The sequence below is a fragment of the Equus asinus genome, chromosome 9, assembly GCF_041296235.1.
Source record: "Equus asinus isolate D_3611 breed Donkey chromosome 9, EquAss-T2T_v2, whole genome shotgun sequence".
In the NCBI taxonomy this organism is placed as follows: domain Eukaryota; kingdom Metazoa; phylum Chordata; class Mammalia; order Perissodactyla; family Equidae; genus Equus; species Equus asinus.
The window spans coordinates 38,629,707-38,643,898 of NC_091798.1; the positions used below are offsets into that span (position 1 = coordinate 38,629,707).

At 42.5% G+C, this 14,192-nt stretch overlaps 1 protein-coding gene across 22 annotated transcripts in view; it reads right to left on the minus strand.

The window, feature by feature from the left end:
* LOC106836957 (protocadherin gamma-C4) overlaps positions 1-14,192 on the minus strand; it is a 172,211-nt gene that overhangs the window by 58,553 nt on the left and 99,466 nt on the right. The window contains exon 1 of one of the 22 annotated variants that reach the window (XM_070518081.1): positions 9,150-11,712. The exons of 20 other annotated variants lie outside the window; for them this stretch is intronic. In XM_070518081.1, coding sequence (XP_070374182.1) covers positions 9,150-11,507 — 2,358 coding nt within the window. In that variant the 5' untranslated portion in view covers positions 11,508-11,712. Of the gene's footprint in view, positions 1-4,943; positions 7,368-9,149; positions 11,713-14,192 lie in introns of those variants that run through there. One more of the 22 variants, XM_070518071.1, reaches the window with a different exon arrangement.

The window sequence follows — 14,192 nt, forward strand, 5'->3', positions numbered from 1 at the left end:
TAAAGGATTTTCAACTACGTTTCTAAACGTATGACACAAACTATAGTATATGGGCATATCTGCTCTCGTCCATCCTGTCACTCACAAGTAAGTCTCCACTTTCTCATTCTTTTTCTGCGTTGACTGGCAGCTTCAGAGCGGGTAAACCCTGGACAACTAGCCCCAGATCTTTGGCAAGGTCGGATTAGGAAAGTTACTCAGCGGAAACTTAGGAGATTTCCTCGTTTATCTCTGATAGCAGTGCTCCGAATCCCTACTCTAGAACTGCAGCCTGACGCAATCAGAGGTCAAGGTTCTGAAGAGTTGAGAGCAAAGAGAAAGATGTGTCTGGAATTCGCAAGTTGAAAGGCAGCAGTGCGGTCTTTTTCACGCAATTAAATATTCATGGGAATTTATATCCTCAGTGACTCCAGCATATGATATAAAAATGATGACTTCTTTTTATTTCTTCTTGACGTTTAAGAGTATTTTTAGGCTGAATCTTTCTTTTTATTTTTACTTTTTTTGGAGGAGAAGGATTTACTTTTTTCATATAACACAGTCTCAGGATGAACTATTGCTGAATCTCCAGCTGCAAATATACAGAAAGCTTCTAAGAAGTTTTACATTATGGAAATCTTAAGGATTAAGGCATCTATTTTAAAAATTTGACAAATCTCCAGTTCCTTAGTTTATACAGATAGGTCAGAGAGTTGGCTATTATTAGGAGTTTGATATAGAGGGAAAGCACATGTAAAATAATTGGGTTTGCAAAGGATTTTTTTCCCAAAAGACCACTTTCTAATCATTGAACTCAAGCCTTTTACTGAGAATTTAGAATGTATACACACCACTGTGTGAAATGCTTCAGAGACTTAAAGATAAACTAAGAAATTATACTTGTCCTCAATATTATACGTAGTAGATCTTTTCATGGCTTCTCTAAGAGAAATTGTAGAGGTGCTGATTTCTTTTGCATATAGATAAATTATTTTATTTGACTCTATGCTCCATCTGATGACAATTTCTTCACATTTTCCTGAACCAGAGCTCTTCTCATTTGATATCCAGAAAACTCCTCCTCTCTCAAAGATTCTTTTCAATTTTCTTTGCCATAGGTTATCTTTTCTGATCAGCATTTTAAGAATGTGTCCTAAACAGTGTGCTCTGTTATTGGTAACTTTTCATTAGGTATGGTTTCCTAAAAATGAACTCTAAGGGTAATAGTAGAGAGTAAATCTGTCTCTTTCCTAATATATACACTCATTAGTTTGATCAACATCCCTTCACAACTATGTGTTTGCTTCAAAAAATGTTAAAAATAGCTCTATTGAGGTATAATTGATATACAGAAAACTGCACGTACTTAATATGGAGGTGCTTACTTTTTTGAACTTGATGTCTTGCATGAGGAAAAAGCAGATCTTTCACCAGAACTATTCAGTTAATGAGGACAGCTATACTCTCTTACATGTAACTGAGAAAATTGTGACACAGTCCACTCATTTATCATTAGCCTTCTAATTCAGTTTAAAATGATCTATGAATTGCATAGTCTCAACAAGTTGTACAGTCTCCGCAAGGATCCTAGGCTACTGCTGCTTCAAGGAGCATAATATTTCTTCTAGATTGGAAGAGGCGAGAAGAATGTCTGCTGATAGATTACATTCCAATTTTAGGTGCTATAAAATAGTGGAGCTACAACTTTTAAGTTATAGCTGAACACTTTGATTAACTCATTAGATTAAGTGAATGCATACCCATGTTCCACAACAGATAGGCAGATAAGCAAAGTCCCTGACATAATTTCATTACTGGAACCAGAAGAAATGTAAACATCCAAACCCATTGCCCAGTTACGCTAAAAAAACAATCAACAAATATCCTAATTATCAATCCTAAATTATAACAAATATCCTAAAGCTAAGATTGATATTTTTTGCAGCCGTTATCTTAAGCTCTCATGTGGCCAAAACCAAGTAACTCCAACTTTCAGGTTTTGGTGATCCATTTTCCTGTTAAATCATCCTAGCAATCCTACTGGGGTAAATTGGTCCTTTAAATAAGAAGTTTCATACGACCCTTGTTTAGGTTACATTAGATTCAGAAAGAGAAAAATTAACACTCATAAAATTGTTTCATCCAAAACAAACTTTCCCCCATCTTTTATGACCCCAAACAGGAGCTTCCCAATCAAGAAGGTGACTAGGCACTTAAGATTTTAAAATTAGCTTTCATTAAAATTTTAGAACAGTTTTGCTATCACCCACAGGTCATCCCATTGTACCACGTGGAGAAGCGCACAAATCATTATTACTTTTCCCAACAGAATGTTAAGTGTGCTAACACTGGAAGCACAACTCCTTTTTCTATCAACAGTAAAAAATATGGCTACTGTTAATTAAGTACATATTAGGAACCAGATGCTTTATATATTACCACCAGTCCTCACCACAATATTTCAAATTATATGGTAGTATTATCCCTACTTTGTTGAAGCTGAAAGAGATTAAATAACTTGTTAAAGGTCACACAGTTATGAGTTACTTCACTGCAAAGCTGCTATTTTTCTATCATACTACACCTTAGAATACTGATATCAGGTAATCCCCAGAGCACATACATTTGTTTATTCATTCACTCAACAGCTATTTAATGAAGCCTATTTAGCTCAAACCTGAAGCATAGTTGAGATCACTTATATTTGAGATACAGCTGAAGAGTCATGACTATTCTTGCCCTACCTCTTAATGAGTTGTCCCTAACTCAGGTTCAGTGGATAGAAGTCAGCATAATTGGAACTATACTAGGTTGGCTTCTCAAATAATTTCTGTTGTGTGTTATGTCTTTCACTTTGAATTGACCACCATATGAGAAATGGCCCTGTGATAAACATTTTGATAACTTTTACAAAACAACAGGAGGTATATTGCCCTCTATTCCTCTCAATATTATGTAGAAATTAAATTCCATTTGTAACTTAATGTCAACACAAAGTTTGCATTTTTAGATAAACACAAAAACTTCCCTTTAAAAAAATCAGATAACTGGAATCATTCTTTTTTTTGTCTTGGTTGTCAAGAAGCATAAAGTGACATGTGAATCTCAGTAGCAGTAACTGTCTCATTTTAGGACCATTTGATTATCTTTCATTCTCTAAATGGTTTCCAATCTCTTATATAAGTCTAGGTTTTAATTAACTGTTGTACTTTTGAAAGTAGATATGCAACAAATAGGTAAAGAGAAAATAATTAGGATGTTATGATTCCCTACACCTTTACAGAATTCACCAAAAGAAACTAGGCTTCTCACAGGTTCCAGCAATACCTTCCCAAGAATAATATACTATAGAATTCAATTTCTGTTCAACATTCTACAATAAGCATAAAGTTCTCAGGAAACACTTAGAATCTGTGCACTTTCCAGAAAACTTTCCATGTATGTGAAAGTTATGGGAAATTTAATATAAGAAGAAGAGAGAATTACTGCAAATTCACCACAGTACCCAAAATACACTCAAAACACAATTTGTTAACTCTGAATGTTTTGCAAAGTCATCATTAAGATCATCAGTATGGGTAAAATGGGCAAAAGAAATATCTAATCTGGAAACGTATACAGATATTATAGTCCCAAAATCTATAATGGGGTTGAAAAAGAAACAATCTCAACAACAAAAAACCAAAAAACCCAATTAAAAAATGGGCAAAGAATCTGAACAGACATTTTTCCAAAGAAGATATACAGATGGCCAAAAGGCACATGAAAACACGTTCAATTCACTAATTATCAGGGAAATGCAAATCAAAACTACAATGAGATATCACCTCATGCCCCGTCAGAATGGCTATAATTAACAAGACAAGAAATAACAAGTATTGGAGAGGATATTGAGAAAAAGGAACACTTATACAGTGCTGGAGGGAATGCAAGCTGGTACAGCCACCATGGAAAACAGTATGGAGATTTCTCAAAATATTAACAATAGAACTACCGTACAACCCAGCCACTCCACTTCTGGGTGTTTATCCAAAGAGCAGGAAAACCTAATTCGAAAAGATATGTGCACCCCTATATTCATTGCAGCATTATTTACAATAGCCATGACTTGGAAGCAACCTAAGTGCTCATCATTAGATGAATGGATAAAGAAGATGTGGTATACATACACAATGCAATACTACTCAGCCATAAAAAAGATGAAATCTTGCCATTTGCAACAACATGGATGGACCTTAAGAGTATTATGGTAAGTGAAATAAATCAAACAGAGAAAGTAAAATACCATATGATTTCACTCATAAGTGGAAGAAAACAACAACAACAACAACAAACACATAGATATAAAGATTAGATTGGTGGTTACCAGAGGGGGAGGGCGACAGGAGCAAAAGAGCATATGTGTACGGTGATGGATGGTAATTAGTCTCTGGGTGGTGAACACGATGTAGTCTACACAGAAATCAAAATATAATCATGTACACCTGAAATGTACATAATATTATAATGTTACCTCAATAAAAAAAAAAGAAAACGAAACAATCTCTTCAGTCTTTCCTCATGATGACACAGTTTGCATATTTCAGTGAGAAAAATTTAAATGGGTAAGAAATAAACTCACCCTATTTGGAAGTTCATGAATGACTTGAAACCATGAAATGACTCAGTCCACTGAGAAAGCATAAATGTATGCATTCCTAATGACCAGAAACAATTACTGCAATTTTGAAGCGATGCTTAACAAAAAAAAAAGTACTTTATAAAGAGGATGTAAATTTTTATATATAACATATAAAAATTGTTATAAATAAGTCATGAGGGAAGGCGACTAGGTTGTCATTGGTATCTGCCATGTATGTATAAATTTATTGTTGTCTGCTTTATAAATTCCAAATATATAATAATTACCTATATAAGAGATATTTTGCTTAAAGCTCAGAGAAGAATATTTGATGTGGACTCACCTGAACTAAGGCATGATTATCTTTAGAAAATACCGAGTCACCTGACAGCAAAAGAGGCTCGCTTTTCTCACAGCTCTCCTGGCTGATGAGCGTGTCCGCGTAGTTGGGCTGGGGGAAGATCAGGTGACTCTTCCGCGAGTCTGCGGTGAGGGAGACCTCGTGGGAATAGGTCTGCAGGAAAGCGCGCACCCCGTCCACGCCCACGAAGTGCGAGGTGGGCACGCCTACCAACCCGCCTCCTGAAGCCTGGAGCAGGCGTGACGTGTGCCAGCGCCGCAGTCTGAGCGCCAGCAGGACTATGACAAAGGCGAGGAAGACGCAGGAGACAGCGGCCACCGCTACCACGAGGTACAGCGTGAGGCCAGAGTCGTCAGGGTTGATGGGAGATTCGAGGCTGCTTAGGTCGGCCAGGACGTCTGGGATGCTGTTGGCCACGGCCACGGTGAGAGTGACAGTGGCTGAGAGTGGGGGCTGGCCGTGGTCCTGGACGGCCACCACCAAGCTCTGCTTGAGAGCATCTCTGTCCAGCAGGGCCCGCGCAGTGCGCAGCTCACCCGTGTGCAGCCCCACGGTGAAGAGCCCTGGCTCACTGGCCTTGAGCAGGACGTAGGACAGCCAGGCGTTCTGGCCTGAGTCTCTGTCCACCGCCACCACCTTGGTCACCAGGTAGCCAGGCTCTGCAGAGCGGGGTGCCAGTTCCACGCCTGTGGAGCCATCGGTGGGGAGGGTGGGGTACAGGATCTCGGGCACATTGTCATTCTGGTCCAGTACAAACAGGCTCAGCGACACATTGCTGCTGAGAGGAGGGTCCCCACTGTCATGCGCCATCACTTGCAGTTGCAGGTCTCTAAACTGCTCATAATCAAACGAGCACAGCGCATACAGGACTCCGGTGTCAGAGTTAATGGAGATGTAGGAGGACAGGGGTGCTCCCTGGAGGGTGTCCTCAGCCAGGGAGTAAGTGACTTGGGCGTTCTCTCCATAGTCAGGGTCTCGGGCAGTCACGGAGACTATGGAGGCTCCTCTAGGGTTGTTCTCTGGGATATAGGCAGAATAGGAGGCACGAGAGAAGGTGGGCGGGTTGTCGTTAGTGTCTGCCACAGTCAGTGAAATGTGAGTGTCCGTGGCCAGGGGCGGACTTCCTCGGTCAGTAGCAGTCACTGTGATGTTGTAGCTAGGAACCAGTTCTCTGTCTAGGAGTGTGTCTGTCACTAAACTATAGTAATTTCCATAAGATTTTTCTAATTTAAAGGGCAGATTCCCTTGGATGAAACAGATTACTTGTCCGTTTTCCCCAGAGTCCTGATCATTTACATTTAAAAGGGCAATTAACGTCCCACTGGGAGAGTTTTCCAGAATGGAGCTGGAGAGAGAGGTGACAACTACTTCAGGGGCGTTGTCATTCACGTCCAAAACTGTGATCAGGACTTTGGCTCGTGCAGAATATCCTGCGTTATCCATTGCTTGCACTTCCATCTCGTAGAATCCCGATTCCTCGTGGTTCAGCTCCCCTATTGTTGAAATTGTCCCTAAATTACAATCTAGCTTGAAAACTTGGGCCGCCTTGTTGTCCACGTACCGGAAGGAATACGTCACTTCCGCATTGGCTCCTTCATCAGGGTCCGTGGCGTTTACCAGAAGCAGCTCAGTGCCCACGGCCACGTTCTCCGGAACGCTCACGCGGTACTCGGACTGAGCAAACGCCGGCGCGTTGTCGTTCACATCAACAACCATCACGCGGATGCGCGCGGTGCCAGTGCGGACCGGGTCGCCCCCGTCGGAGGCCGTGAGGACCAGGTGGTGAACGGCCTTTTTCTCGCGGTCCAGGGCGCGCTCCAGCACCAATTCCGGGTACTTGTTACCATCCGCTCCGCTTTGCACGTCCAGGGAGAAGTGAGTATTGCTACTGAGCTCGTAGCTCTGGAGAGAGTTCTTCCCGATATCCGGATCCCAAGCGTGGGGAAGGGGGAACCGCATCCCTGGGGCTGCGTTTTCACTCATTTTTATTTCTAATTCGCTTTCTGGGAAGTAGGGAGCATTATCATTAATGTCCCTCACTTCTACCACCACCCCGTATATTTTCACTTTATCCTCCATCAGAATCTCCAGATTTAGTTGACACTTGATGGCCCCCATACAGAGCTCCTCGCGGTCTATCCTGCCCGCGGATATCAAGCTGCCGCTGCGCGGGTTCAGAGCGAAAAGTTGAGTCCTACCTCTGGAGACGATGCGGACTCCTCGCTCCTCCAGTTCCCGGGGCTCCAGCCCCAGATCCTTGGCGATGTCGCCCACCCTGGAGCCTTTCTCCAGCTCCTCAAGAACTGAATAGTGGATTTGGGTGCATCCAGTTTCCCACAGAATCCCCAGAAGAACTCCCAGCAGGACCAGCCCTTTGCAGTCCTGGGGCAGTCGCGCAGGTTTCATTGTCACCTTCCTCGAAGATTACTTCCAATTCTTCCTTTGACCACCGAAGTCAGGATCAGATCTTCCGTCCTGGAATCTGACAGTTGGGGATCAGAGCTCCTCTGCCCAGTTTCCTCACAGTCTCGGAGACGGTTCGTTGCGAACTATCTGTGCTTTGTGCTTCAGGCGCGTGCACGGCAAGCAGGATCTCGCTGCTTTTCTCTCCCTGATTGGTGAACAGCGGCGCTCAGAGTCCTAACCAATTACTGCACAATCTTGAACTCCGGGAAAGGATTTTTGGTTTTTAGACCTTAAATAGCTCCACCTACTGTTCTTCAAATAGGGATGGAAGGGAAGCTGACTAAAACTACAGCATTCATTTTAATGGAAATTTCAGTGAGCGTCTTTTTATTTCTCTAAAATTTTTCACACAGAGCCATTTTCTTGAGATTTTCTGTAGCCGTAGGCATATTCTGATTTTTCCAATGAGCTTTTAAATGAATTCGAAGTTTCCATACACAGTAATTTTCACCTTATAATTTTAGTGCACGGGCCTTGATATCACCCTCCCCCCCCAACACACCTATTATGGGCCATCTCCTTGGCAGTTTCCCATTTTGAGAAATCATTTAAACTTTCTCACTCAGCTATAACTTAGGGCAAAATTTTTTGATAGATTCTTAAATTTCCCCAAATGGAAGAACTAATTTAACAGGGTGTTGACATTTAACATTTAAAAATAAAATTTTCATGATAATATGGAAACCTAAAAATAAGAAACGTGATTGTACATGTTATCAGAATCACACCTGGCAGGAAGTCAAGTGAAGAAGGCACATTAACATTTTTAGAAGAAAGTGGAAGCATTCCAACTCACATTTACTGGAAATAAGGGTAGTACTCCACAACTTACAAATATATTTGAAAAGAATGTCTAGGAAAACTAGTAACCCAAAGAATATTATAAACTTACCTTTTTTTGGGTAACAAACCTAATTTCAATTACCGAGTATTACTGGTAATACATTTGGAAGCCCATCAAAATACAGGAAAAAAATTTTGTTATTGTGCTTTCATAAATGTAAATATTTAGATTCTGAGGATAAGCTTGTGTGGCAGGTATACTATATATAACATCTTTAAAGTTGGGAGGAAATCTACAGTTAGCTCTGAGAAAAGATTAGGCATAAAATTGACCTATTCAGTGGGACTCAAAGAATCTCTAGCAAGTGCTCCTGAATATTATCAAATCATTACTATGTCCTTATTTTTTAAAGCCTTTTCTCATGCATTTTCCCCTCACTTTGTAGTTAATAAAGCCTTATATAATCCAGATATTGATGTTATAGGAAAGAGAAACATCTACAGAAAGAAAACATTTATGCTTCAATTAAAAATATTTGAATGGCAGTACCACACAAAACCCACTTCTGACAGTAAAGGAGATTGTGTGTGTGTGGATAAAGAATATATCAGGTGAAAGGGTCAGAATATTTCAAAATACTTGAGGGCTCATAATGAAGTTACTGGCTCACACAAAAAGGAAAGGAAAATATTGAGAATGGGCAAACAAACTTGAAGTGATAGTAGATATAATCTGTTTAAGATTTTCTTGCCAAAATATTGATTTGAAAATTAATACTTTGAAATTATTGTGAAAATATTTTGAAATATTTGAAAATTATTTCAAAATTGAAATTATATTGAAAACCCATTTGTAGATGAAAGGCATTCACTGAAAGTCACGCGAGTAGAAGCAACACACTTAGAGCTTAACTTGTTGTTCTCGTCAGTGACACTTACTACCAAAGAAGCTTCCTTGGAAAGATCTTGTGGGGGGACCATTTCTGGCGTCATAGTGAGAAAATTACATCTTGTTTTCTGAGAATCGGAGGCAACGTACAGATTGTAGGAATAAGGCAAAGTTCCTTCACTGTAGTTGGGAGAAACCCCTGTCCCAGTCTTAGAACAGAGACCAGGCTGAAAGCAGCCCCAGGCGGCGGGGCTGGAGGAGCGTCGCAGGCGCAGGGCTATGGCCAGAATCACCGCCAGCAGGAAGAGCACGGAGATCAAGGCCAAGGCCACCACCAGGTAAAACTGCAGCTCAGCCTGGGGCTCAGAGGGTGCAGGATGGTCGCCGAGGTCCGGCAGCGCCTCTTGTAGGCTGTCTGCGAAGACCAGGAGCAGCGTGGCGGTGGCCGAGAGGGGCGGCTGTCCCCCGTCCCGCACGGCGACCAGCAGGCGCTGGCGGGCCGCGTCCCTGTCGCCCAAAGCACGCGCCGTGCGCACCTCGCCCGTGCGCAGCCCCAGGCTGAAGAGTCCGGGCTCGCTGGCCTGCAGCACGTGGTAGGACAGCCAGGCGTTGTGTCCCGAGTCGGCGTCCACCGCCACCACCTTGGTGACCAGGTAGCCGGGCTGCGCGGCGCGCGGCACCGTGTCGAAGAGCGCCGAGCCGTCGGGCCCCAGCGCCGGGTACAGCACCCTTGGCGCGTTGTCGTTGCGGTCGCCCACCAGCACGCGCAGGCTCGCGTTGGCGCTGAGCGCGGGCGAGCCCTGGTCGCGGGCCTGCAGCGTCAGCTCGAAGGCGCGCAGCTGCTCGTGGTCGAAGGCGCGCTGCGCCAACACCACCCCGCTCTGCGCGCTCACCGACACGTAGGACGACAGCGCCCGCGGCTCCAGGTCGCTGGCCACGATGGAGTAGGAGACGCGGCCGTTGGGTCCCAGGTCGGGATCCGAGGCGCTGACTTGGGCGATGGAGGCGCCGGGCGGGTTGTTCTCGGCCACGTGGACCACGTAGGAGGCCTGGTGGAAAACTGGAGCATTGTCGTTGATGTCGCCAATGTGTAGTGTGACACTTCTGCTGGAGGAGAGGGGCGGCTTGCCCCTATCGGTGGCTGTGATGGTGACATTGTACTCTGGAGTCTGCTCCCTGTCCAGGGCCCCATCTGTTACAAGCTTGTAGTAATTATTGGAGGAAGGTACAATTCTGAAAGGAACTTTTTCTTCTATGAGGCATGTGACTTCTCCATTTTCTCCCGAATCTTGATCATATGTTTTGAACAGAGCTATCACCGTCCCTGGTTCTGCGTCCTCGGTTATGGAACTGGACACTGAAGTGAAAACCACCTCTGGGGTGTTGTCGTTCTCATCTACAATTTCTAGTATAATTTTACATTCAGCAGCCATGCCTCCACCGTCCTTGGCCTCTATGCTCATGGTATAACTGCTACTGATTTCAAAGTCTATGGGGTCTTTGGATTTAATTTCTCCACTTTGATGGTCTAGCATAAACTTGTTTCCAATATCTCGTAGTGTTTTGAAGGAGTAGGTGATCTCTGCATTGATGCCCTCATCCTGGTCGGTGGCTGTCACCTTTAGCACAGAGGTGCCTGGGGGCAAGTTCTCCCGCAGGCTAACTTTGTACACATTCTGACTGAACACTGGGGGGTTATCATTGGCGTCAGTAACCTTGATCCTGATTTGAGTGGTGCTAGTTCGGACCGGGTCACCCCCATCCATTGCTGTCAGGACCAGAAGATGGGAGCTCTGTTGTTCCCGGTCCAGGGACTTCTCCAACACTAATTCCGGGGCATTCTTGCCTTCAGTCTTATCCTTCACTATCAGAGAGAAATGCTCACTGTAGCTGAGTTGGTAACTCTGGAGAGAGTTAGGCCCTACATCTGCATCTATAGCGGATTCCAGCCCAAACTGAGTCCCTGGAATTACAAATTCATTAATTTGTAAAACAATGTTGTTTTGCGGGAAATGAGGTGGATTGTCATTTATATCATCTATCATCACATTTACGTGAAAAACATTTAGAGGATTCTCTGCTACAATCTCTAAGGGTAAGACACACAGAGGGTTTTGGGAGCAGAGCGACTCCCGATCTATTCTGTCACTCACAAGTAAGTTCCCGGTCTCCTTGTCTATGGTAAAGTATTGTTTCTCTGCACTAATTCTGAGGTTGCGGGTCAATAAATCCTGTACATGCAGCCCCAGGTCCTCAGCGAGGTTCCCCACCACAGAGCCCCTGGCCATTTCTTCTGGAATAGAATAGAGAATCTGCTCGGAGAGCGCCCCGCAGAACAAAGGCAGCAGGAAGGGAAAGAGTACTTGCCGCCGCCAGGTACTGCTCCTCAGCTTCGCCCTATTTCCCATCCTTCTCCGCGTTGCTGCAGTCTCGGATGTTAAGAGAAGATGCTTTACAAATTGCGTCTAAAATATCTATTCCACCGCGTAGAAAACTCAACGCTCCCAGTTTAAAGGCATCCCAGTCCGTATTCCGGAATCAGATTTGCCAAGCGGAGAGCCCGAGACCGGGCTCCTCTCTTTCCGACTTGCTTCTGTGACTGCGCAGAAAACCACCCGGGTGGATCCCGGACTCCAACTCCTGCAGCGTATCGGCCAACAGCGGCGCTCAGAGTCTATTTAGAAAACTGCAGTCAGAAGACGAAACTACGGAATGAGATTCGGTACTCCGACAGGTATGTTGGACTGATGTATAGGGAAGGAGGCAGTTTACGAGTTTTGGATGTGTCTATTTTCCAGCGTTTACTACCAAAGAAGGTTCCTTAGAGATGGCATCCTATAGAAAAGCTATCAATCCAGTAATGAGAAAAGTTTGTCTTTTCTTAATCAGAGGCAATACATATATTGGAAGAACAAGACTTAGAACAAGACCACGTGGGAAAACAGCCCTACCAAGTGGTATGGGGAAATTTCAACAGCCATGAAATAACACCCAGTATTATCTTCAGTCGGATGTGCAGATAATTTTCCTCCTCTGTTTATCAGAGGAAACTAGAGGAGAGCTCAAAGCTATGTAAGATATACACAGGATAAGGATGGCCAATGCCATAAAGCCTTCCTTCTTACTTATAAAAGAGATTTATGCAGAGGATTGTTAAGTGTTTTACACTTTCATCATAAACAGAATATAAAAGCATATGCTAGTAGATTACCATAGAAATTTAACGACATGAAATGTGAGAGAGTTTTATTTTTATTCTTTTCTTTAACTGGACTGTATGTTGCACATTAACAGAACTTTATCACTACCTCTGAGTCAAAATAACCTTCTTAATCTCAAGTTTCAATGCCAACCTTTCCTTTTTATTCTCCAAGAACTAGTTCAGGCTATGTTAAAAGATTATGGAACAACTTCCCTTTACCAGCAAATACTTCATATCCTTTTTATTCATCTAATTCTGTTCAAGTAAAATACCCTAAATCTTTTTTCTCAGTTTGGAATTCCATAAACATAAATTCTATCACTACATGCTCACACACTCTAACATTTTTCTTGACTTCAAGACAAATGCAGGCATCTGTTGCAGGACTTCCCTCTCCTAAAAGGTGAAATTCTTTTCACTCAAACATTAGTCACTCAATTTATAGTTAATTATATTAAGGTCAATTCCTAAATCGGGAAGGAAAACTTGAAAGGTAATATGAATATGCAAGTAATTTGGGCTAAATATCTAGAAGTGGTGTGAGAGTGCTGAGCTGAACTGATTATGGATCAGATAGCCTAGATAAGTCTCCTTTCCTCACGTGACTTTCCTAGACATTGCTTCAGATAACACACATGTTATCAGGTAACTCTCAGGGCTTCAGTAACAAGTTGGTTCTGAATATAAGAATTAAATATACTTCTATGTAATAAAATGAGGTTTGAAGGAAATAAAGAAGGAATGCATGACTCATAGGCATATTGAAGACAAAGAAAAAATATCCAGTAGAATACCAGCTAAATCAGTCTCATAAAGTCTACATATCTACTCCATCTCTTATATACACAAACTAACCTATATGAATAAATCTGGAAAAAGTAAGCATGTTTAGCAGATTTGAAAATAACTTTTTATGAAATTCCAGATCAAAATGATTTCTGTAAGTGAATTTACTGCATGAAAAGAAACCTTCAACACAGGGGCCAGCTTGGGGGCATAGTGGTTAAGTTCGCGTGCTCGCTTTGGTGGCCTGGGGTTTGCGGGCCTGGATCCCAGGCATGGACCTACATACTGCTCATCAATCCACGCTGTGGCAGCATCGCAAAAACAAAACAGAGGGGGACTGGCACAGATGTTAGCTCAGGGACAATCTTCCTCAAGCAAAATGAGGAGGATGGGCAACAAATGTTAGCCCAGGGCCAACCTTCCTCACCAAAAAACCCCAAAAACAAAACAATAAACACTTCAACACATATACACACAGACACTAAAGTACAAGTAAACGAATAAAAGGTAATAATACCAGTTCGACAACTCAATGATTTCTTCAGAACAATTATTTTGAAGATAGGATCGCTATAGAAATAAGAAAGATATCTAGAACTTAAGGGAAAAAATGTGTTCTACATTTCCTCTCCCAAGAGAGTCTAGTAATTAAAAGGCAGTCAGTATGTCCATTTTGGTGGAATAAATAAATGAGACAAAGTTGAAATAATCAACAGGATCTAAACATATTACCAGTCATCAAAAATCAAAATAGAATTGTTTCCTGCTCAGAGAAAAGCTTACAAGTGTAAATGTGTATGTGTGTGCGTGTGTGTACATGTATATAGATAGACAAGGGAAAGAGCTAGAGAGAGGGTGCTATTGAATCAACAGGGTCAAATTTGAATATTAGAAGTAAAGCAAATAATGGTAGCATAAAATTATAAATCAGCAGAGGCAATGTGAAGTTGAAGCACGGAAATAAAAAGTGTTTGTGAATCATTAATTCGAATCATAACCAGTTGACATGGAAAGCCACAGACACTGATGATGGAAAAATATTACTAAAATTCAACTTACTATAAAGCATGCCATGATAACCGAACTGGATCTTTGGAATCAAAAG